Source organism: Typopeltis vanoorti, chromosome 12 (genome assembly GCF_054136105.1).
Source record: "Typopeltis vanoorti isolate ZY-2024b chromosome 12, IOZ_Tvanoo_1.0, whole genome shotgun sequence".
Lineage (NCBI taxonomy): Eukaryota > Metazoa > Arthropoda > Arachnida > Uropygi > Thelyphonidae > Typopeltis > Typopeltis vanoorti.
Genome location: NC_143560.1, coordinates 10,026,353 through 10,052,500, shown reverse-complemented (window position 1 = coordinate 10,052,500; position 26,148 = coordinate 10,026,353). Strand labels below are relative to the sequence as shown.

The window sequence follows — 26,148 nt, the reverse complement described above, 5'->3', positions numbered from 1 at the left end:
TAAAATATTTTCCTCTTATTTTTTTCTTCTTGAAAATACATAATTTCCTTTCTAATGACTTGTATTATCTCTTTAGTACTTTTTTTTTCTTTTTGAGTTGAATCTTCTCAAGCTGCTTCATTTATTTTTTTTCTTTATCCGTCATTGATAGCTCAGCTATCAATGACGGATAATGTTGAAGGAACTGAATTTCAAATTGCAGCATCCTCATAAAGAAATCCATTGAATTTTTGGTTTCTTTTTTTTATTATAAAGGTGTTCCACTAAGTCCTCAGTTGCCTTTGTTAATGTAATTTGTGTGTGTGTGTGTGTGTGTGTGTGTGTGTGTGTGTATATATATATATATTTTTTTTTTTTTTTTATGGATAAAATGACTGAAAGCCGAGAGATAAAAGTTAAAATACTATTTTAATTAAGTAGATTGCGCTACTAGTTTCATCTTCATAGAAGACTTCTTCAGGTGCATAATATATATATATATATATATATATATATATATATTATATAAATTTACTAAAGAGGAACCATCCCATGCTGTCATGGAGGGCTACTACACTAGAAAAAAGTCAGTTGTTTTGTTAAAATATGATGTAATTTTTAATCAAGAATCCATATCAGTCTTATCATCAGTTATTTCAGTCGAAGACTGTATGATCATTTTTTTTCTTTTTCTCTTTTTAATAAGTCAATTTTGTGCTGGGTCTCATAAGTTACTTTTATGCTAGCAGCTTACATAGCCATCTTAAGATGGCTACGTAAGCCACTAATATACTTCCACCAGTTGCTTTGAATTTGTTTTTTTTATCATTGTTTACAACACACCTGCATCTTCTAATTTACTAAGTGTGATATAATGTCACAGTAAATTTTTATCATTTTTTTTTCTACAGAAAAAAAAAGAAAATTTTCTCCTTTTATTAAATATCAAATCATATGAAATATTCTATTTACCTTTGAGTTTTCACTATTTGATATACAATATATAAACAATAACACTGCTCACTGCTCTCTCTCAATGATCAGTCAGAACACAGAATCATGGAATATTTTGTTTTAATATACAGTGTCAAAATACTTGGATAATTTAACATGTTTGAAATAGGTGATAAGTGCTTCTATCAAAACCAAATATATGTAGCGGGAAGAAAATCTCATTTAGGATATATTAGAAACCAATAATTAAGGGAAATTCTATATTTAGTTGGCATATTTAAACTAATCCATAATACCACCTGTATATGTCAGTTGCATAATACTAGAATGAAAATGACAAGAAACACACTCCCCTCAAAAGACACCATAAGAAGCTGCAATCAAAACAGTTTTATTGTAGATTTAAATACAGCATACACAGCTATTGCACTATATTTATTATTATTATTATTATTATTATTATTACGGGTATCTCCATGGAGTCAGCTATTGCACTATATTTATTATTATTATTATTATTATTATTACGGGTATCTCCATGGAGTCAGTAGACTCATCGCGGGAGACCCAAACTAGCAAAACAATATCTGTCATATCTCTTCTTGAATTCATTTACAGATGAAGAGCTCACAACAAAGTCAGGCAATGAATTCCACTCATTCACCACCCTCCAGGCAAAAAACCTTGTTCTGACACCTTTGTTAACCACACTCTTCTTTAATTTCCAGAGATGACCTCTTGTTCTTCCATCACTATCACACAGCTGAAACATTTCCCCTGCATCAATCCTATAAAAACCTTTTAGTAATTTGAATGTTTCTATCATATCCCCTCTTCTTCGCCTATCAACCAATCTCTGCAATCCACAAGCTCTCAATCTATCAATGTAGGGAGCATTTTTTATATCACTCACCAACTTGGTCACTCTTCTCTGAACCCTCTCCACAGCCTCCTCATCTCCAAGGAATCCAGGTGACCAGACCTGAGCACAGTAATCCAAATGTGGAAGTATCAATGCTTTATAAAGGGGAATAATAACTTCTTTATCTCTGGATGTCAGTGTGTTCCTCAACAACCAAGTAATCCTATGTGCAATCTTGGACACCTTAGCAATGTGTCCTCTGAACTTCATCTCCTTATCTACCAATACCCCTAAGTCCCTAGCCTCATCAATCTCTTGGAGTACCTTTCCATCTATGTAGTACACAGCTGTTAATCTTTTAATCCCAAAATGCAAGACTTTACACTTTTCCACATTGAACTGACATCCATTTTCTTTTGCCCATTTTACCAGCTTATTTAAATCCTCCTGCAAACTTTCAACATCAGCTTGATTTTTTATTGCACTACACAACTTTGCATCATCAGCAAACAACTGAATATCTCCCTTTAAGCCGTTTCCTATATCATTTATATACAAATTAAACAACATTGGCCCAAGCACAGAGCCCTGAGGCACACCACTGGTCACCTGCCTCATTCTGGACTCGGCTCCTCCATACACCACCTTATGGTATCTCTCCCTGAGCCATTCTCCTATCCATATCCCCAATTTAATATCCATTCCCATCTGCTCCAATTTGCGTAACAGTGTTCTATGGGGTATCCTGTCAAAAGCCTTAGCAAAATCCAGAAGTACCACTGTGTAGCCAGTTCCTTTGTCCAACTCTGATGTTATTCTATTATGGATAGTTAATAGATTGCTAAGGCAGGATCTACCTTTAACAAAACCATGTTGGCCTCTATAGAGTATCATATCCTGATCCACCCATTCTTGAATTTTGTCTTTAACCAACTTTTCCAATACTTTTACCACTACTCCTGAGATGGTGATTGGTCTGTAATTCAATACTGCAGTTTTAGAGCCACCCTTATGCAAAGGAACCACTTTGCCTAACTTCCACTCCCTAGGGACCATACCAGAGTTCAAACTTAAATTAAATATCCAGGTAAGAGGGGTTGACAATTCGTTTGCACATTCACGCAACACCCAATTTAATATCCATTCCCATTAAAATGGATTAAAAATGGATTAAAAGATTAAAAGATATATTTAGTGACAATTAGAATTACTTATTGTAATTAGACATAACTGAAATTTATAACATTGTATAATGAAAAACATCCCCCCCCCAAGTCACCAACTAGAACTGCACAGATGCAAGAAAACAAAAGTGCTACAAGAAAACTGTAAAAGTTTTGTTGTAGCACTAAATTAAGCACAATGTTCTCACAACCTATTCATTCAGATATACTTCACTGAATAGAAATAAGCAGATTTATGAAATGCAAATTTTCAAAAGCAAAGCAAAAGCAAAAAGAAATTTTCTTTTTTCTTCTTTTTGATGACTTAAGATAAAATATATCTATAAAATATTTTGATACTTAAGTTGCAGTACATGGGTTTGGATGTCAGGTTGGTCAACTGGATCCAGGATTGGTTGTCCAATAGGTATCAGAGAGTTGTGTATAGTGGAGCAGTTTCAAGGAGGGAGAAGGTTACAAGTGAGGTCCCACAGTGCTCAGTACTGGGACCTATATTGTTTAACCTTTATATCAATGACATTGTCAGTGGATTGCAGGGGGACATTCAGTTGTTTTCAGATGATGTGAAGCTGGGAAAGGTTATTAGTAATAGTGCAGATGTGGTAGCCCTGCAAGAGGATTTGAATATGCTAGACAAATAAATGGGGATGTCGGTTTAATGCAGCAAAATGTAATGTCTTGAGGATTGAGACACATCGATGGGACACTGCATACTCTATTGGAGGAGTTGTACCAAAGGAAGTAGGGGGAGACAAGACAAGAGATCTGGTGGTTGATGATTAATAGAAACCTGAAATTTGGGAGACATATTGAAAAGGTGGTGAAGGTAACACAGAGGATTGCTGCAATAATGAGAAGGATGCTGACCTGCAGAGATAAAAGAGTTATCATTCCGTTGTATGACCCTGATCAGACCACACTTAGGCTATTGTTCTCAGGTTTGGTCCCTCCCCAGGATTTGAAGGGAATAAATTAACTGTGGAAAGGGTACAGAGGCAGGTAACAAAGGATTCAGGACTGTACAATGTTAATTATGAGGATCAGCTGAGGGAATGTGGACTGCAGAGTTTGGTAAATAGAAGAAGGAGAGGTGATATGATTGAGACTTTTAAACTGTTGAGAGGTGTTATACCGTTGACACTGGGGAGTTCTTTCACTTGGTTGAACAGTGGGAAGGAGTGATGACAAGGGGCCATGAAATGGACAAATGAATGAGGATGTCGGTTTAATGCAGCAAAATGTAAGGTCTTGAGGTTTGAGATACACTGATGGGACACTGCATACTCTATTGGAGGAGTAGTACTGGAGGAAGTAGGGGAGACAAGAGATCTGTGGTTGATGAAACCTGAAATTCAGGGAACATATTGCAAAGGTGGTGAAAGTAAGACAGAGGATTTGAAGGGGAAAGGAAGCTGTGAGCAAGAGGGTGAGGAGTGGTTTCTTTGCATGGAGGGTGGTTGAAGCATGGAATGTATTGCCTGATAGAGTGGTGAGAGCAAGAATGGTCAATGAATTTAAGGAATGGTATGATAGACTTTGTGTTTCCTAGAAGGGACCTCCCGTGATGAGTCTTGATAGACTTTGTGCTTCCTAGGAAGGACCTCCCGCGATGAGTCTTTTGACTCCATGGAGGTCTGAATAATAATAATAATAATAAAATAATTACCATTCTTGGACATCTGTTTTACTCGCAATGCCTCTTGTACTTTGTTAGCCAGTGTTTATTGAAAACCTACCTTAACTGGTAAATACATTAATCAAAAGTCTACTCATCATACTTCTCAAAAAAAAAAATTATTAAGTGTTTAATTAATAGAGCACATAATGTACGCTCCTCTCCGTCAAACTTACATGAACTTCTCACTATCAAAACTTTAATGGAATTAAAATGGTTAATGCTCATCAAATCCAGCAGATAACTGACTCCTATGTTCCAACACCTAAGGATTCTTCAACGACTGCAGTGTTCCAATCTCTTATATCACTGGTATCTCTGAAGTTATTAGTAGAAATTGAAGAAGTAATCAGCTTATTCCCACATGCCTGTCAACAAAATGTCTTATCTGTTACCATCTACAAAAGATAAACTGTTACCTCTGTTGTTAGCTAATGTTTACCAGATTCCTTGTGAATGTAATTTGACATACTTTGGGCAGATAGGCCGTTATGGAGAAAAAAAAGAATTAATGAATATCAGTATTACATTGAATATGTGAAACCTCAAAAGTCTGGTCTGGTACAGCATAGTATTGACACTAAACACAGAATCCTATGAGATGAAGCTTGTCTTCTTCATAGAAGCAGTTTTCAACATGAACTCCTTTTCAAAGAACGTTGCAAAGTCCTTTTACATCAGCCTAACCCGAATCGGAACAATTGTCTCTCTCTCTTTCTCCCAAATTGTTTCTCATAGCATCAGAAGGGATTTCTGTTAAGAATATGGCTATTTTACCACCAAATGGTGACAGTTATCATGCTGTTCTTTCTTGGAAAGTATCTACTTGTATTGAAGCTCCGATTAAATCAGGCTACATGTTAAATTACAAAGCTGGAAATTATGATCAACTTAGAAAAGAATACTATCTTTGGTCCCATGGTATCAGTTACTGAATGGAAAAAATGTCAGCAATGCATGGGAATCTTTGAAAAAGTGCTTGAATGAGGAGGTATCTGAATGTATCCCTAGTGTTCGAAGAATAAATAGGTTGGGAGTGAAATGGATTGAAGTTTGAAGGTTTGAAGTTGATGTCCAATTTATCTCATGTTGGCGGCTTTCGTTGTTCTTGTTTATTGAAAACAGGACATGGCCCGACAGAGCAGTTGCTCTGGTTCTCTTATAAGCAATGTCTCTCTGGTGCTCCTCGATATGTAGTAGGATAGATTTCTCCGTTTGCCCATAGTAAGGCTTTCCGCACTCACATGTGACCTTGTATACACCTGGGAATTGTAGAAGGTTGTGAGATTGTTTATAGTTGTTGAAACGTGATCTTATTTTTGGCAGAGTCGAGAAGCACGTTTGTATGTTAAACTTCTTTAGGATTCTACTCAGCTTTTTGGATAGTGTGCTGATATATGGCAAGACAATATGACCTTTGGAGTCGTCCTGTGTCTCTACGTTGCTACGTTGACGGTGGAATAATTGGTTGTTAATACTTTTTAAAGAGTAGCCATTGTTTTTAAAGATCCATTTAAGATGTTGTAGTTCTTTTATTAGTTCTTCTTCATCTGACAGTACAGATCTTGCACGATTCGCAAGAGTTTATATAATACCCAACTTTTGCGCTGGGTGGTGATGTGAGGACGCATGCAAATATCTGTCCATGTGTGTTGGCTTTCTAAATATAGAGACTTTTATTGATTCAGGCATCTTGGTGAGTTTAACATCTAGGAAACAGATGGAACTATTTTCTTCAATCTCCATGGTCAATTTTATATCCTGATGGAGGTTGTTTAAGTGGTTGAGAAACCTGTGAAGATTCTCAATACCATGCTCCCATATGAGGAAAATATCATCCACATATCTAAGCCAAATTCTTGGTTTTAAACTAAAAGAGGAGATTGCCTTTTGTTCAAAATCCTCGAAAAAAATGTTGGCTAATACAGGAGAGAGGGGGCTTCCCATAGCTAATTCTTTGACCTGTTTATATAGTTTACCTTCGAATTCAAAATAGCCAGAGTTTACACAGTGAGATAGCAGAGAGAACATTTTATTTGAAATCTTGTTCTTTAATATATATATATATATATTAAAGAACACACACACACACACACACACACACACACACACACACACACACACACACACACACACACACACACACACACACACACACACACACACACACATATATATATATACATATATATATATTAGGATAACCAAGTTATTTTATAAACTTGGTTATTTTAACTCCTAATCACAAGTATGCAAACAATTAAGTTTGTGCCTGAAACAAAGTTCAAGTCTAAAGATGATGCAACACCAGGGCAACTCATTGTAAAGGTGGGTAAAGATCTGATCACTATTCTTAGTATTTTCCCATAATGTAAAGCACATCTCACTAGAAGATGTACACTGCAATGCATTATGGGTGGGGTCACTGCCCAGACCGGTTTCAACTTTTTTTGAGGTCTCCTCAGTGAGTAGCTAGACCCTAAATACCAAGGTTATAGTAATACAGAGCCTTATCAACTTTACCTATAGAAACTGCAACAAGGTGTTTTTATTTTTAATAAAAATCTCTGGAGGAGATATAGATGTAATAAATTTTTTACCTTGGGGATATTGTGTATTAGGATAACCAAGTTGTTATTACTCACTGAGGAGACCTCAAAAAAGGTCGAAACCAGTCTGGGCAGTGACCCCACCCATAATGCATTGCAGTGTACATCTTCTAGTGAGATGTGCTTTACATTATGGGAAAATACTAAGAATAATGATCAGAGCTTTACACACCTTTACAATGAGTTGCCCTGGTGTTGTATCATCTTTAGACTTGAAGTTTGTTTCAGGCACAAACTTAATTGTTTGCATACTTGGGATTTGGAGTTAAAATAACCAAGTTTATAAAATAACTTGGTTATCCTAATATACAATATCCCCAAGGTAAAAAATTTATTACATATATATATATATATATATATATACCAGTGGAGTAAGAGAGTGTACAGGTCACATAGGGTAGGAGCAGTTCAGATGCACAGACCTTCAGGATAACTGAAGGAATTCCATCTGGGCCAGGAGACTTTTTTGTGTCTAGTTTAGACAGCAGGTTTGTGATGTCTTTTTGGCAAAAGGATATAGGGAGCATTGTATGTTGGGCAGTTGGAATGACTGGAGGACATTTACCATTATCAGTTATGTGTGCATTGGAGGCAAAGTGTGATGCCAGGAGGTTAGCTTTTTTCTATGGGTGATGTTGCAAATGAGCCATTTGGGTGTGATAGAGGTGGGAATAGTGTAGGGCAAAAGTTACAGCCAATTGCCTTGGCAAGGGACCAAAAGGCACAGCTGCCGTTTGGACAGGCTACAAGCTTCCTGCTTTTTGCCTGTCCAAAATCTGTTTTGGAAGTATTGATAGTTTTCTTGCATTGTTTCAGGCTTCAGTGTAGGCATTGAATAAAGATGGGGTTCTTGATTTGAGCCAGTTGTGGTACGCCTGATTTTTCATTTGCACAGCCTTGGCACATTTTTTGGAGAACCAGGGTTTAGTTAGGGGACGGCAGATCTGAGTAGTGTGGGGAATATATGCTTTCATGCCAGCAAGGATCACTTTGGTGATGCGTTCGGTGCATATATCTGGACTGGAAGACCGCAAACAATAGTCTAACCATGGGAATGAAGCATAGTAGTCTCGGTGACTGTCCCATTTGGCACTATTATAATGCCGAACTACTCTTGTGGATAGTAGATAGTTTCCACTGAGGAGAGGAAACCATCTACCTTGACCACGATGAATGTGAGTGGATCTCTGGAGATCCACTCACATTCATCGTGAATCCACTCACAAAAGATTCAAGGAAGATCATAAGATGGTAGCTTCATAAGAAGACCATAATGCCCATCTTTATCAAATGAATAAATACTTGGAGATATCAGGAGCAATCACTTTGTGCTTCTCCAAATTTTTCCATGGTTTTTATCCAAATGTGGGTAAGGTGAATTAGGAAATCTGATGTGGAATGAGGATAGCAGATTACCATATCGGTAATCACAACTTTGTGAATCTCCAAATAGTGAAGAAGATGATTGCTGAAGAGAAGCTAGAACAATAGAATAATAGTTTGATGACTGATTTTTATTCCCCTTTTTGGGAACAGGCTGGATAAAGGCTTGATTCCAAGCTGTTGGATAGATACTGGATGTGTATAACAGCTTGTAGAAGCAATACAAGATGGTGTTAGTTCTTTAGCACAATTAGAGAATCTGGGCCAGGAGACTTGTTAGTATCTGAGCTATTCAGTATTTTTATGATGTCTTTCTGATGACAGATCAGAGTAGACTCACTGTGGATAGTTCATGGACTGGTGGAAGTAGATTTGCCTTTTTTTTTTTTTTTTGTCCAAACAAGAGCTGGGAAAAGATTAATGCCAGAAAGCCCCTTATGTTTAGAAGAAGTAGATTTGGTTCTTAGAAAGTCTGGTTTGGAATTGTTGATTTTTTTTTCCCACTTGTTGTGGACCAGTGACTCAGCTTACATTATGGTCCACAACAAATGCACCAACAGCAAGTGATGCTGAATTTTTGGGTGTGGACTGTTTTATAACAGAATTGGAGAACCAATTCTCTAGTGTGGGGTTAGGAAATCCTGAAAGTCATCCCATTGACACCATTATAGTGCCAGAAGATAAGCAAAGCTGATATTGACCTAGAGAAGAATGATCTATAGAAATGGAAACATGAACAAGATTATGGTCAGACTTGTCAAGAGGATAGCTAAAATAAGTGATGCATTTTGATGGAAAGCTGGATAAGAAAAGGCCCAGGGTATTGTGAGAATGATGATGATTATCTGAAATTCTAGTGGGTTCATGAAATTTTTGTTAAATCTTTACTGACATCAAACAGTTCAAATTTTCTTCAGACTTGGTCTGTGAATTTGGAGAAGTGAAGTCAGTCTTAATTATGAACACCAAAATCTCAAAGGAGGATTATCTCCCTATTAGGGTAATGTAATTAGGTTATATATGATTGACTTTCAGAGAGAAATAATCAAATATGTTATTAAAATCATCAGAGCTAGGAAAGTGGTAGAGGAAGGAAATTAAAGCAACGAAGCAAGACAAGGAAATATTGAGCCAAAGTAGATCATGTAAAGGAGATTCCTTGTCTGACAGCCTTTGGCATGACATATCAGACCTGACAAATGTACAGCTTCCATCCTTCTTGTGCAAGGCATCATGCATGATGTATTATGAGGGTGTGCTGGAACGTTATACACTTGTTACAATGCTGCCGCATCATTTGCAATCCTTTGATAAAATAGTCTTTCCCTTTTTGCACAAGCCAGTCCTCAGCTGTAGATATGACTTCATCATCTGCGGTAAATTTTATTCTTTTCAAGTGTTTCTTTAAATTCGGGAACAGGAAATAGTCAAACAGGGATAGGTATGGTAAATAGGGTGGGTGAGACAGACATTGAAAGCCCAAGTTGAGTATTCTCTGTTGGGTTTCATGAGCAGATATGCTGGGGCACAGTAACCTAAAGTCTCACATAAAGTTTGGTGAATCTCAGTTGCAGATTTTTCTTGCAGCACGTAAAACTTGATGGTGACCCTCACCTCTGTACCTTTGAATTTCTTCAAAATCTCTGACATGTCTTATATATCCTAAAAGAAAAAGAACAAATTATTACAAATTGGTGAAACATGGGGGGTTAAAGGGTTTTAAGATATGTTCTTTCTTGTAGTTATATTATCAGTTGCTTTAATATCATTTTTAGGATATATAAGAACACATGTCAGAGATTTTGAAGAAATTCAATTTGAAGAAATTGAAGAAATGAAAGCATCTAAAACTTTGCAGTCCCTCTCATAAGTTTAAGTTGAGTAGAGGTTCAGTGACAAATAGATTGGGTTTGGATGTCTGCAAATGGTAGTGCACACTACTGATTTCCTGGATGTTGATGTTAGAACTGAATCCCTAGTTGTAAAATCATTCAGGAAGTCCTATTTTTTATATGAAATTTTGTTATTTTGCAGGATATATATATATATATTATTATTTTTTTTTTTTTTTCAGTTTTCTGATACATCTTTGCTATTTGGTAAGATTTGTAAGGTGTTTTTGGTGGGAGATTTATTTTTAAGCAGATTGATTCTAATTTTTTATATTGTTTTCATGGTAGTAAGCTGAACATTAAGGAAATTTATACAGCTGGAGTGAAGGATTCATGGGCACTACTCCACAGGGAGTTCTCCGACTTCAGTCTGAGCCTTGGACAGTGTCCCCTGCAGCTGTTATATTTGGACTCCCTTCAGGAACAACCTGGCAGAGTAAGCAACAATAGCATTAGTCACCAATTTGATTGGGAAGCTTCTTGAAGTGTTACCAACTGTTTTTTTGTTCCTATATACTATCTGGCTGTCGATCTATGGAAACCAATTCTTTACTGCTCCATCCTTAAATGGTGGAAGTGCTGGCAACCTAGTTAAATCATCATGGCATGGAGAGCATGAATGGGGAGGCCTTCATCCACACTACATGTAAGGAGAGGGGACAGAATCTGGATACTTTACTCTAGAGGGAAAACATTTTAATGGCTACTTCACACCTCATCCTGTAAACAGGATGGAGGTGTTTCACCAGCCCATGAAAGTCATCTACCAACTAAAGGTCTAGTCAGCATTTCCTCCAATTAGTAAAAGTATGATTTTAAGGTGGCAGTACTCAACTTGCAGATCTCCCACTTGTGGAAACAACTATACCATGGGATGATAGGATTGACTTGGCTATATATATATAGGCCATTTATGAGGTTATTTAAAATAAAACAGTGTTTCTATTTTTATCCCTTGGTCATTTAATCTGTTTCAAAATAATAAATAAATAAATAAATAATATATATATATAATTTTTTAAGTGTATATATTTTTATTTTCTACTAAAATTAACAAAATGAATTTTTTTCTTTTTATTTATTCATTTTTATCTTTTTCATTTCAAAGGTGTCTTCTCTTTATCATGATGCAAGTATTGGTAATGCCATTAATATTATTCCAGTGAGAATAATTTTGCTTGAAACTGAAGAACAAGAGGTTTGTTCACTTGTTTCCCAGTCACTGTTTTATTTTATTTTATTTTTATTTTTAAGATTCTTATTCAATATGTAGATTAAATTGAATATAAATTTCATTAACAACTGGGCAGTAGATCTGAAGTCATAGTCAGTTTTCTACATTCCATAAAGGTTATGTAGATGCCCCCTCCTCCCAGTTATCTAGATTTGATCCTGGCATCACACTTGGATAAAGTAAATCTTCCTACCACCTACCTTCCTCAAAATTATTTTTTCAGTAATTATTTTTTTCTTTGAAACAGTATCTCCATGGCACAGTTGCAATAATTGCAACATCTGTGATTCATTTGGACTTGATTTAAATCCATCTGTGATGCAAAAAACTTTATAAAGGCTTTTTGATGAAGTGAGCCATTCATTCTTGTACAAAGCTGGGAGGCTTTCTCTCCAGAAACTTTGGTTTTTAACACTTGGTGCTTACCTTAGTTCCTATGGCAGTGATAATGTATTATTATTATTATTATTATTAATAGATGGTATTTCCAGAGGGTTCAGAGACTCACTTGTAGGATGCTCACACTTTTTAATTTTTTTTATTATTTTTATGATTATATTCTTTTTTTGTGTTGGGCCCATACTTGAGAGGTTGGTTGATCAACCTATAATACATTAGTACTATGTAAAGAAAGAGAATTGGTAAACAAAGAATTTGTTCACATTGGATTTGAAGGCCTATAAATTGTATTCCTTGGGAAAGACATGGGAAGGAAGGCTTTTCCACAATACAGCAACAGCAACAGCAGTAGTAAGAATGAAGGAGGTAGAAGAGAAACTTGTTCTATGGTATGGAGTCTGACTACTTAGGGATCTGGGGTGGTAGCTGCATGCGTTTCAATGCATGCGTTTCATTTGGCAGAGAGAGAGTGGGGGGGGAGAATTATGGATTGCACTTCTGAAGAACATTTACCAATGAAATATTTATAGAAGATGCATGCAGTAGATACTAGATGCCTGTGAGAGAGTGGGTGGAGTGAGTTGGTAATCTCTTACCAACTCTTATCAAGAAACATTTCTTGGAATCTTTAATTTATAGTATAACCAAGTAAAAAAAAAAAAAAATTTTAGCATCTATCTATCTTTAATCCAGAGAATTTTAGAAATAAGGTGTGACTTCTTTTGGCTACTTGTATATGGAATATGACTTCTGCATTACTTCAACCTTGGTATCACTTGTGGGTCTGGCTCCCACTGATGAGACCTCAAAAAAGGTCAAAACCGATCTGGGAAGTGGCCCCTTCCCATAATGCATAGCATTATACAGGCCCAAAAGGATGTTTACTTTGTATTATGGTGAAGTCATTAGGCTCTATATACTAGTAGCCCAGTTGTGAAGTGATTTCATGTGCAAACTTTGTTTGCTTATACTTGGATAAAGGATGAAACTAAGAATATAATTTCCTGGCATTTTTAATTTATAGTATAACCAAGTGAAAAAACTTTCAACACCTATCTATCTCTAATCCAGAGAATTTTAGTAATAAGGAGCGATACCTTTTGGCTACTTGCAGAGCCGGTGGAAGCGGACATGCAGAGCATGCGGTGCACGCGGGCGCTGCTACGAAGGGGGCACCGCCACCGGGACATGGTTCATTTTTAAGAAACAAAATTTTTATCATAAAAACAAAAAAATTCTTAGAATGATCAATATTAAATAAATAAGGTCGGATACAATGAATAAAAATTTTAAAAAATTGTATATTGCCGCCTCTTTGATCAGTCAGCTGTTTACAATTTTGCAGCGAGAGCAGACGCTTGCCTGCCGAATGCTGTGTCTACTGCAGTCTAAGCGTCATGTTGTGAAAGAAGCAGATATTAAGAAACAAACTGGGGCTCTTAATAAATTTGTTAAAATATTAAAATATTCTGATGCAGATTGTAACCAACTCGATACATCAGAAATCAGAGTTGATGAACCGTGCATATCCAGTTTGCATGAAGGTACTATTGCAACTATTGAACAAGATAACAAGATGCATGATTTAACTGAAAAACAGTTAGGAAAAGATTTAGTTGTAGTTAACCACAAAACTAACACATTGTTAGTCTCTGTAAATTTAGACAATCCAGGTGAATGGGAAAATATTGATGAAAAATTACGAGTTGTTTTAATTGAAATGGGGTCTATTCAAAAGAAAAATATAATATATCCCAGAGATACATATGGTCGTAAATTTGGCGACACGTATTATAATAGAACAATGGAAAATGGGCATCTTGTGCCAAGAACATGGCTCATTTATTCTGAAACTTTAAATTCTGTTTTATGCTTTTGTTGCAAACGTTTCACACTTACTGAATCAAGTAGTTTTGTAGAAGGTTATAACGATTGGAGAAATGTAAGTACAACTTTGCATAGACATGAGACTAGTTTAACTCACATGAAAAATTTCTTAAAATGGAAGGAACTTGATAAAAATTTAAAAAACAAAACTACTATTGATTGCCAGACTCAAAGCATGTATGAAATGGAAAAGAAATATTGGACGAGTGTTTTAGAATGCTTGATTGAAATTATAAAATTCCTTGGCAGCCAAAATTTAGCTTTTCGCGGATCACCTGATAAATTATATGAAAAGAATAACGGCAATTTTTTAAAATTAGTCGAACTGTTTGCGAAGTTTGATTCCATTGTGGAATATCATGTTGAAAGGACCCTACAACGAAACAGTAGGGTACACTATTTGAGTAAAGATAGTCAAAATGAAATATTAGAAACTTTAAGTAACGCAATCAGGGATACAATTTTAGTATCAATTTGAAAATCTAAATATTATTCCATAATTTTAGACTGCACACCTGATGCAAGTAAAACAGAACAAATGACCATTATTATTCTCTTTGTTTCCTGTGACAATGGAATCACTTTGTTCCATGTGACAATGGAATTGTCAAGATCAGGGAAAACGTTTTAGGTTTTGCAGATATATCAGATTCCACAGGACATGGTTTATGTGCAACAATAATGGAACAACTGGAAAAATGGAACATTCCCATTGAAGACATGCGAGGTCAAGGGTATGACAATGGGGATAATAAGAAAGGGAAAAAATATGGGCTCCAAAATTTGCTTTTGAACAAAAATCCTCGAGCTTTTTACGTGCCATGTGCTGCACATACTCTAAATTTAATCATTAATGATGCAGCCAAAGTGAATGCAGATACAATTAGTTTCTTTGCAATGATTCAAGAAATATACAATTTCTTTTCATTCTCTTACAAACGTTGGGCAATCCTTTTAAAGTTCATAAAAAATTTAACATTGAAACAGCCATCAGAAACGTGATGGGAAAGTAAAATTAATGCAACCTGCCCACTACGATATCAGTTAGGAGAAATTTACGATGCACTTTTTGAAATTTTAAATAATGAAAATTTTAATAAAGAAACTCAGCATGACGTACAAACATGTGCTCAAATAAAGGACTACATATTTATTTGCTCTCTTATAACTTGGCATGATTTAACAGAATAAACCCTGTGAGTAAAATGCTTTAAGACAAAAATATGAACATTACACTTGGTTCACAATCTATCAAAAACTTAAAAATATTATTACAAGAGTATCGATTAGATACAAATTTTAAAGAAGTTCAAAAATGGCAAAAGAACTGAGTGACGAGGTGGATGGAGAACAAGAATTTAAAACTGGTACGGAAGATAGACGATGAAAGAAGACACGACAATTTGACTACGAGCATCATTATGAAACGTCACAATCGCCAGAAGATAAATTAGAGTGAATGTGTTTTACACACTTCTAGACATTGTGACGTGTTTGTTAATAGAACATTTTGAACAACTAAAAACATATTATGATAATTTCAATTTCTTGTATAGATTACTACAAATTCACAATGAAGATTTACGAAAAAATTCTGACGATTTAGAGATTCTCTTGAAGGACTGCGACAATAAAAACGTAAATGCAATAGAACTATATGACGAGTTATGTGCTTTCCGGGATATTTTTCGGAAGGATAATTTAAATATTCAAAACTCTTTCTTAATTTCATTGTGTCCAATAATTTATCTTTCCCTAACTTTTCAACTGCTTTAAGAATACTATTAACCTTACCTGTTAGTTTAGCGAGCAGTGAACGTTCCTTTTCCAAGTTGAAATTGATTAAAACCTACTTAAGAACAAGTATGTCACAAAATAGGCTTGTTAGTTTGGCGATAATAGCTATTGAAAATGAGATATGTTCGGAATTAGACGCTTTCTAATTTTGTGAATATGAAATCAAAAACCCTAAAATTTTAATAAAGAAAATTTTCAAGTATATTTATGTAATTTAATTTATTTTCTGTTATTCCGTGAAGATTTTATTTTTCGAATACATATATTAAAATGTTCTAATTATTTCTGAATTCTTTTCTTATTTTTCTCATCTATCTTGAGTTTCTTTTATTTTCCTAAAATATAGTTCCACTTATAAAAATTATTAAAAACGTTTTACAAGTTACTAAGAATTTAGTAACTTGTAAAATGCAAAAAATTTTTTAAACTTTAGTTCAAATAAATTTTAACTTTAATTAAAATTCATTTTAATTTTGTTAGCGATTCGGGTTGGTGAGAAGGCTATAATCCCTGTATCATTATATTCAACGATTAAAGTGAAGTGGCTTTATCAAAATTTGCTTTAAATTTTGAGAATTTTTTGAATATTTGGCTTTTTAACGATTATCCTGCCTAGTCAACACCCCCATGTTTGTTACATTTAGCGAACCAACGTGTGGCTGTTCTGTCAAAATTTATTTAAGAAATTTCAAAGAATTCAAATTTTTATTAAGGGGCGCTTAGATTGAAATTGCATGCGGCCAGCAAAGACCCAAGCACCGGCGCTGCCCACTTGTATATGGAAATATGACTTCTGCATTATTTCAACATTGGTATCACTTTTTGGTCTGCCTCCCACTGATATATTTTTATATATCAGTGGGAGGCAGCGGAAGATGCATGAAAAATCTTATATTTTTCATGCATCTTCTCTTCACCTGTCTCCCCATATCTCTTCCATAGCCTCTTTTTCGCATGCAATTCCTGTTTAATATTGTTTGTCATCCACTTTGCTCAAAATTGTGCCCACTTCTTCACTCGTGGTATACAACTTACTATTGCTGCTAACAAATATGCTTTCACAATTTCCCACACATATAGTCAATCAATATAATACAGAGTATTCTACTTCTGCATTTTAATGTGTAAAAATCTTGAAAATGTAACACTAAACTATTAACCCCATTATCTAACTAAATTGCCATTCTCAAGCTATTCAGATCTTTCTGAAGAGTATATTTTTATCCTTGCATCATTTAAGAAACTTAATGTTTTCCTTTAACTAAGCAGTTTACAATTTTTTGCAATTCTTTTTTGAAATGTTAAAAAAAACTATTATAAGAGCCTCTCAGTGAGATATTTTATGATATTGAGAGAAAATTCATCCAGATCCAAATTAACATTTGTAATGTAACTGTGGGTTTATTGTCAAGTGTTTTTTCAAAATTATGAAATTTTGATGTTAGCAATCATTAACCCACTTTTTTACTAATTTTTTATCTTATACTCAGTCAATGACTTGATTTAGAACATTTCTATTCTGTCATCTGGAAAAGTAATTTAAAATAGAAATTTTAATACTTTTTTAAAATTTTTATTTAACACTTACTATGTGTAAATTAAAACTATACTCATTAAAAATAATTTTAGAGAGAAGAAGATTTAAGTATCAGTCATCATGCAGATAATACACTGAAAAGCTTTTGCAAGTGGCAGAAATTTGTAAATCCCAAAGATGAAACTCATCCAAATCATCATGATGTTGCCATCTTACTCACTAGGTATGGATTGTGGTAAGCAATGATTTTTTTTGAATAAATTCAAAAAATAGTTATTAAGATAATTATTTAAAACTTTAAGTACATTTTGATGAATATTTAAAAAGGTTTTACATCTTCTTCTTGAGTGCCATCTCCTATCAGAGGTCAGAGACCACCTTGACAATTTTGTGTGATCCTTAGCCACTCTGAAACAATCCCTCAGAGCTTATGCCAGTCCACTGTCTGATATCTGCCAGCCAAAATTTTCTTTGTGTTCCTTGTCCTCTTCTTCCATTTATCTTCCCTTTATAATCAATTGAAGTATCTTATATTTTTCATTAGAAAGTAGGTGACCATGATATGCAGTTTTTCTTTTTTTTATGGTATCTAAAAGTTTATGTGATTTCCTCATTTGTTCCAGTACTTCTTGACTGGATGTTTTTACTGTCCATGGGATTTTTAAGATTTGTCTGTATAACCACATCTCAAAGGTTTCAAGTTTTTTTTTTTATTGATATTGTCTTCAAGGTCCAAGTTTCTGCATTGTGCAACAGTACAGACCAGGCCCTTTAGAACATATGCAATTTACAGACAAAAAATACTAGTTGTGGTAGTGGTGGAGGTGGGCGGTAGATGGCGTTGATGGAGATGATTCGTAGTAGAGGTTCGGTGTAGTAGTTGAGACAGTTGTAGGTGTCCTCCCGCGATGAGTCTTCGGACTCCTTGGAGGTGTCACGAATAATAATAATAATAATAATTTAACCATGCATACTCTATAAGCTCTAAATTACATAGTGTTTGATTTCATAGTGTTACATAGCAGTTACATAGTGTTTGATTTCATCAAGACAAAATTTTTTCTTACCATTTCAATTCCATTTCTGGATTGCATTCCTCATTTAATCAGCATCTGAGATATTTAAATTTTGTCACTCTTTCTATTTGTTTCTTTATTATTATTATTATTATTACTCAGGCCTCCATGGGCTCAAAAGACTCATCATGGGAGGTCCTTCCTAGGAAACACAAAGTCTATCATACCACTCCTTAAACTCATTGACCATTCTCGCTCTCACCACTGTATCAGGCAATGCATTCCATGGTTCAACCACCCTCCATGCAAAGAAATCACCTCTCAACTTGTTTAAAGAAAGTGTTAAATTAAGAATTGTTTTGTTTCTTGATTATGACCATGAATTTAGTTTTGGTGATATTTATTCTTAATCCCATTTTTTCACTTACTAGTTCAAGATGATCTTGAAGATTCTGAATATTGTCAGGATTGGTATTTTTACCATTTACATTAATCCCTTACTCTCTTCCTTTTAAGATTTTTTGAAATATGTCTTCTGAGCATATGTTAAAAAGGAGAGGCAACAGCACACATCCTTGCCTTACTCCTTAATGGAGTCTGTAATAATGTCATTAACTTGAACAGATGCCTTTTGGTTCCAATATAAGTTTTTGATGATCTTGATGTCTTTACCATCTAATCCATTTCTTTTTAATAATTCAATCATTTTAACATGTTTGGACTTTTTCAAATGCTTTCTCAAAGCCAATGAAGCAAATGAATACTTCTTTGTTTTGGTCACTACAGTTTTTGGAATAAGATTTGAGAACAGAAAAGAGCCTCTGCTATTCCCAAACCGCTTGGGTATCACTGATGGTGTCTTCACATATTCTTTTTTTGAATTATGTTCAGAAACATTTTAAGAACATGACTCATTAAACTGATAATTCCATAGTCATTACAAGTTCTCATTTCCCTTTTTAGGTAGCATGATGAAGGTTTACTGTAACCAGTCTTGAGGGATTATGCCTGTATCGTAGATCTTATTAAATAGCTTTACTAATTATAGTAATGTCATCATCTTCTAATAACTTTACTATTTCCACTGGTATTCTATCAGGGTCTAAGGCTTTACCATTTTTAGCTGAGTTCAGTGCATATTCTACTTCTGATCTGAGAATGCATGGACCCTCCATTGTTCATAAGTATTTTCTGGGTTTTGTCTGTTATCAGTAAAGAGTTCTACATATTTCATTCATTCTTATATTTTATCCTTTTTGGATATTATTTCTCCCTTTTTGTTTCAAGGATACATAGTTGTTTTTTTTTAAATATACCTGATGTCTCTTGCAGCTTTTTGTGTAGATTAAAACTGTCATGCTTTTCCTGTAGAAATTCTATTTCTTTACATTTTTCATTATCCAGATTTCTTTTGCTTCTTTGATCTTGTCTGTAATAATAATGAACCTCTTTATATTTTGTTAGACTATGATTTTTATATGATCTGCAGTGATCCATGAGAGAAAGGATTTCGTCAGTTATCCAATCTTTCTTTTTTACTGCTTTATCAGGACACAGAGTATCGGTACATTTCTCTATGAAGAAGACAGATTTTAATTTGTCTCATGATTCATCAACCCTCGTAACATCATCTTTCTTGATAATTGCTATCTCTTGATTCAGATTTTGACTCAGTTTTTTTCTTATACCTGGGTGTTTTAACTTTCCTAGATCAAACCTTTTTTTGTTAATGTTTCTTAAGTGTAGCTTTCAATCTAAGTTTTAACTCTGTCACCAGTAGATTATGATCAGAAGCAATATCTGCACTAGGATAGGTTTTTGTATTCGTTATGGAACTTCAAAATCATTGATTAATTAGCAAGTAATTTGGTTTCTGACAATATTTGTATTATTATCCTGTGGTGATTGCCAAGTATATAGCCTTTGGGATGGTAGCTTAAACCTTGTGTTTGTGATTATTAATTCCTCTTCTTGCAAGAATTGAATAAGATGTCTCCTCTCTCATTCTTGTTCTCAATCCATGTTCGGCAATCCACTTCTGCCTTTCCCATCTTTAGCACTGAAATCACCCATGACGATGTTAATATCACATTTCTTTGTATTTTTCATTAGTTCTTTTAATTGATCATAAAATTCTTTGATCTCGGTATCATTCTTGTCAGCAGTAGGGGCATAGACCTGCATAGGATTGATATCTAGTCATTGACTTTTCAGTTTTAATGACATCATCCTATCTGAGTAGGGGATGAAGGTCAGCAGTGACTTATTGGCATCTTTGTTTAACATTATTCCAAATCCATTTTGATGATTGTTTTCACTACTTCCAGAGTATACATTGTCATGTCATCAACTTGAGTTTGCCTGATCCTGCCCACATAACTTCACTCATTCCTAAAATCCCAATTCCAAGTCTTTTCATTTCCTGGATAGCATTTCTTAGCTTACCTGCTTCATATATGGTTCTGACATTCCAGGTTTGTAGTTTTAGTGGACACACCATTTTGAGCCCAGAGATTCTTTGCACCCATGTCCCATTTAAGGGACACTGGGAACTTGGGGCCATTTGTGTAGATTTACTCACCATGATGGTTAGTCTGGAGAGAATAGAGCAGTAATTTCTCCTTTTGCTTTCTGTTCTTCAGTATTACAGACATACACAATAAACTGTATTGCCATCTGCAATTTTCTAATCACAAACTTCTTCATCATCATGAGACTTCAATCTTGTGTGAGTACTGACAAAGCTGCTTCTCTTTGTCAGAGGACTGAATGCTTTAATTTTCCTTGCAACTAACCCTACGTAGGGGGATCAAACCAGGTACTGAGAGAAAGAGTCAGCTGATCTCAGGTTGTTTTTAGAGGTCTGCTCCTCTGAAGATTTTTTTGCATATTTCACTGTTGGGATATTAATCATCTTCTGATGATGATGTTCTTCACAGAGCTCCGTTAGTATCCATGTAGGGAATGTACCATTTATGTAGTCATTAGCATGGTGTTTCCCTTTGGTTTGATAAGATTCTTCTTCTTTAGGATGTGAGAATCATTTATAAAGGCTTTTTATGTGAACGTAAGTTAGCTAGTCTCATTTTCTTTTTTTTTATGAGTCCTACACACCAGAGGTTGCAAAACCTGTAACACTACACTGCTGTGTGTGTGTGTGTGGAGGGGGCAAATGATTTGGAGAAAACAAAGAATCTGCTGATGTGTTTCTTGAACATCTGTAGTCACAGTTCTTGGAGAAGATGGAATGAAAATTAAGTTTGCTAAATTTTAAGCTGACTGTGTTTGGATATTGATTGACTAGTAACAGCAGCTACTCATTTTTTTACTTGTTTCAAGGAAAGTCAAGGAATAGCAGTGACCAGTTCAGTGGAGCATCCTACGTGAAAATAACTCTAGAACAAATATAGTGCAAAATGGAGCATCTATGAGAAAGTGATCAGGGGTTGTATGAGAAAAGGAAAGAAGATATCTGTGATGTAGAATGCTCTTTTCTGGTTGACATCAAGAATTTTAAAGTCGTACAGAAGTTGTACAAACGTCATACAGGCAAGAAATTACAAAGGTCATGTGAGCAAGGAAGTGAAAAGTAGGTTTTTTGCATGGCAGATGGTGAATGAATAGATACATTAATGAAGTGAGTAGTGAGTGCTCCAACACTGATTGCTTTCAAGGAAAGGTGTGAATAGTTATTATGGTCTGTGAGTGTTCAACTTCCTTCAGATTCTATGGAGGCTTAAAAGTAATACTAATACTAAGAAGGCAAGAAGTAATGTCTTGAATGGAGGAGAGCACCACATTTTTTGGAAGCTGAAGAAGCTATGGATATGATGATTGTAATGGAAAATCTAGATGTATATTAGCTAATGCTTTTTATATTTCCGTATAGGGAGTAGGCAAAGTGTTTCTAGTCCTATCTAACTTTTTGGAGACTGAGTGGGCAGTTCAACCTCCACTGGTAGCCAATCAGAGATAGCTGATCCAAGGCAATCACTAATTTAACTGGCACGCCGTGAAGAGACAGCTCAACAAGTGCTGCCATCTCTTGGCCCCTAACCCTAACTTAATGTTTTTCTTAATGTCTGAAAATAGTGTGGGCTCGACGGTTGATTTTCTTGAGTTTATTGGATGAAAAACCAGAGTTTCCAGGAGAAAAAACTCCCTTGACCATGCCAGAGACTGACTAACTCAGGAACTGGTCAAAGAAAAGCTTAGAAAAATATACCTCTAGTCCAGTGTTTCCCAACCTTTTTGAAGTTGCGGACCCCCCTGTAGCGAATGTTAATTCACCCCCCTCATAAAATCCAAAATGGAAATTTTTTATATTTTACATATCATAAAGATGAAGTAATAAATTACAATTTTACAACACTAAATGTGTCATTTATAACAATGCAATACTGTTATAAATGGAGATATTCGGAAGAACATGAGCATATCAATTAGGCCAGGTGTGAACAACAGGTGTGAGTAACAAGATAAAATTTAATGAAAATAAACTATCCTGCGGACCCCCTTTGAATTACTCGCGGACCGCCTGGGGGGTCCGCGGACCACATGTTGGGAAACACTGCTCTAGTCAATAACTAGATTTGAACCCAAGTCTTCCTTCATCGGTTAAGTGCTGTGGAGTGCAAACATCACTTCCACTGAGCTATACAGGCTATGTATATTATTATTATTATTATTATGTGACACCTCAAAGGAGTCCAAAGTCTCTTAAGGGAGGGCACCTACTCTACTACTCTCTGTCTCCATTTAATCTACCAACTACAGCAAACTGCCACTACCAACACCATCTACTTCCCCCCTCCACACACACACCAATACTAGTATTTTTTATCTGTGAATTGCATGTGTTCTCAAGGTCGATTTCTCTGTATGCATGATGAAAAACCCAACTTTCTGGGAGAAAAAATTCTTCCACCTTCGTATGAGAACAGTCAACTTATCCTCAATTGAAAAAAAACATATAAAGATTCCTCTCTTATGACGAGGAGAATTTTTTACATTTAAAAAAATTCTCTTATAAAAGGAGAATTTTTTAAAATTTAATTATTTATATGTCATCTCAAGAGAAAAATCTAATGTTAACTGGATGTTATCAAAAGTAACGAGTGAGGTGAAATCTTTCTTATGAGAAATAAAACAGGGCTATGTTTTGGTAGCTTATCCTCAGATTATCCTCATCTCACTGGAGATGATAAAGGGATCAGTGTTTAAACATTATTTAAATCTTAAATCATTTAAGCTCTAAGATATGGGAGTAAAGAAAATAAATGGAATGTATTATCATTTGGCAAAAAAGATTTGTGGTTAGTAAAAGAGGGACATTAATGTAGGAGTGGAAGAAATGCACAGGACCCTGTGGTGGTATCCCTGTACTGACAGAGAAATCCAAATTGAGGAAACTATTCAAAATAGCATGCAGTTGACAGTGAGGAAACTAGTGACCTACTTTGTAAACACTTCGAACGTTTGTGAACAGAAAAAACTGGCCAGAGAACACACACACGCACCAACACGTGTTCATGCACGCATGCACGCACGCGCACGCACACACATTGACAGATATAGCAGATTATGGAAATAGGATTAACATTTTATCATTACTAAAATTGTCTGTGTGGTTAGCCTAGTGGCTATGCGCTTTGCAACCATATGCCTGAGGAAGGAGTGTCCTAGGTTCGATTCCCTTCGACGAAGTGAGGAGCTTAAGGATCTTTCTCAGCTATAGCCAAGTTAGCTGGTCTTGGGCATGGACAGCAGGGTTTTTTCCCGAGTTTATCTGGGGTTTTTCATCCCGCAAGCAGGCAAACCGGCCCCATGAACACACAGGCTACAGTCATAGGATGTAGCCTGTGTACTTAATCCCTCATTAGGAGGGCTCATCTTAAGGGGCCTAAGGGGTGGTCGAGGAATGGGGGAAACTCCACACGAATAAATAAATAAATTACTAAAATTAAATTTCTAAAAAACCCAGTTACTTGGGTATAATGAACTGTTGAACCTAATACAGGAAGACAGGATGCAATAAAAATGGAAAATATAAATTCATTTATTGTTATTATTATTATGTGATACTATATTATGTAATGATAATAATTATATTATTATTATTATTATTATTATTATTATTATTATTATTATTATCTACATTCTTAGTGTTACAAGAATCATTAGAGGAATTTTGGGCAGAATACCATGTATTTGGTTCAACACACAAAATGATATTCCCCATTACCCATAGTTCCTCAAAGAAAGTCTTCATCGATTACTTCAATGCATGCAGGCTGTGCTTCAAATTCATTCATTTTATATGCACTTACTTTGCTGTTCTAATGCATTCTGCTCACCTATCATTTGCCAAGTAGAATGCCTGCTCCTCCAAACTAATCTGGTAAAATCCCTTCCCATCTTGTCTTTCTGTTATATTACCTCATTTTTTCCTAAATACCAGGCTATGTAGATGTCATTTAGGATGTTAAGAATCATTTAAGTTAATTGCTGGAACACCTGAACTCAACATCAGCAAAATTCAAAATAGACATCAACACCAGAGGAATCAATGAAAAATAAGCAGAACTGGGTAAAGAAGTAGAGAAGTATCGCATTGATATTATTAATGTTACTGAAACAAAGAAGACAAAAACAAGAGATTTTTCTAAATAACAACCACACGTTAATATATATTCAGACAATAATCATCAGGGAAAGGTTCAAAAACTAAACATGAATATGATCTTCTTGAATTGATGTGCACAGAGATCTCAAAATGGGAAACTGGAAAATTAGATTTATTGGTTCCTCATATTAGAGATTTAATGGAGTATCGACAGTACTAAGAAAGGATTAAAGACTAATTTTAACACTTCATTTCGTCTCAGTCACAGACATCTTCAGGGAGAAAATGTAACCACAGACAAAGATGACACAGTACTCAGTGAAACTCGTGCATGATTCAAAAGTCCTATCTAGATGGTGCACCCTCTATGGGCATTTGTAGGCAGCTTAGGATCTAAACTGGGACCTCTAATGATTATTGTTTCCCAAATTTTGGTAAGTTTTATGCATCCATATTTGTTTAAATTAGGTTGATTGTTGAGTTAACAGCATATTCCAAAAACAGTCTTTCTTTTTTAAATTTACTGTGATGGAGCATAGTGGTTTTTCTTCTAGAAAATCCTGTAAGTGGTATCCAATATATTGTCTGCAAGACTAGATTGACCACAGTTGTGATTGAAGATGTAAGATTTGTGTTCATCTGAACAGATGGTGACTGATCTATCTGTCTGTCTGTCCGATGCTCTGTCATACTCTGTTCCTGCAAGTAAGCCAACTTGCAGGAACAGAGTATGAGGTTATCCCATACTCCAGGCACTGAGAGAGGAGGGAGCTGATCTTTGGTAGAATGGATAAGGGTAGAAAGTCTCCATTGGACATAAAAGCTGTGTAGAGCTTGTACTTTTTTAAAGACCTGGATATTTTTTTCCCATCTATCCTGGATGTAGGGAATGGTGATTGCAGTGCCTCACTCGGTCCTCTTAACCAACATCATATGGTACTGATATCATTTTTGTTATTCACGTCTGTACCCTTTTGACAGTTACTTTATCTCGGTCAAATTCTGGTTACCATATCTTATCAGCACAATAGCCCAAATGTGGTTTGATAGGGCTTTATACAATGGAATCACCATTTTTTTACCTCTGCTGATCAGTGTTCTTCTCAGTATTGCAG

At 35.2% G+C, this 26,148-nt stretch overlaps 1 protein-coding gene across 1 annotated transcript in view; it reads left to right on the top strand.

The window, feature by feature from the left end:
• LOC150100575 (A disintegrin and metalloproteinase with thrombospondin motifs 6-like) overlaps nt 1-26,148 on the top strand; it is a 563,262-nt gene that overhangs the window by 143,907 nt on the left and 393,207 nt on the right. Inside the window, exons 5-6 of the mRNA XM_090402125.1 lie at nt 11,647-11,736; nt 17,485-17,615. Of these exons, the coding sequence (XP_090258251.1) occupies nt 11,647-11,736; nt 17,485-17,615 (221 nt within the window). The remainder of the gene's footprint in view (nt 1-11,646; nt 11,737-17,484; nt 17,616-26,148) is intronic.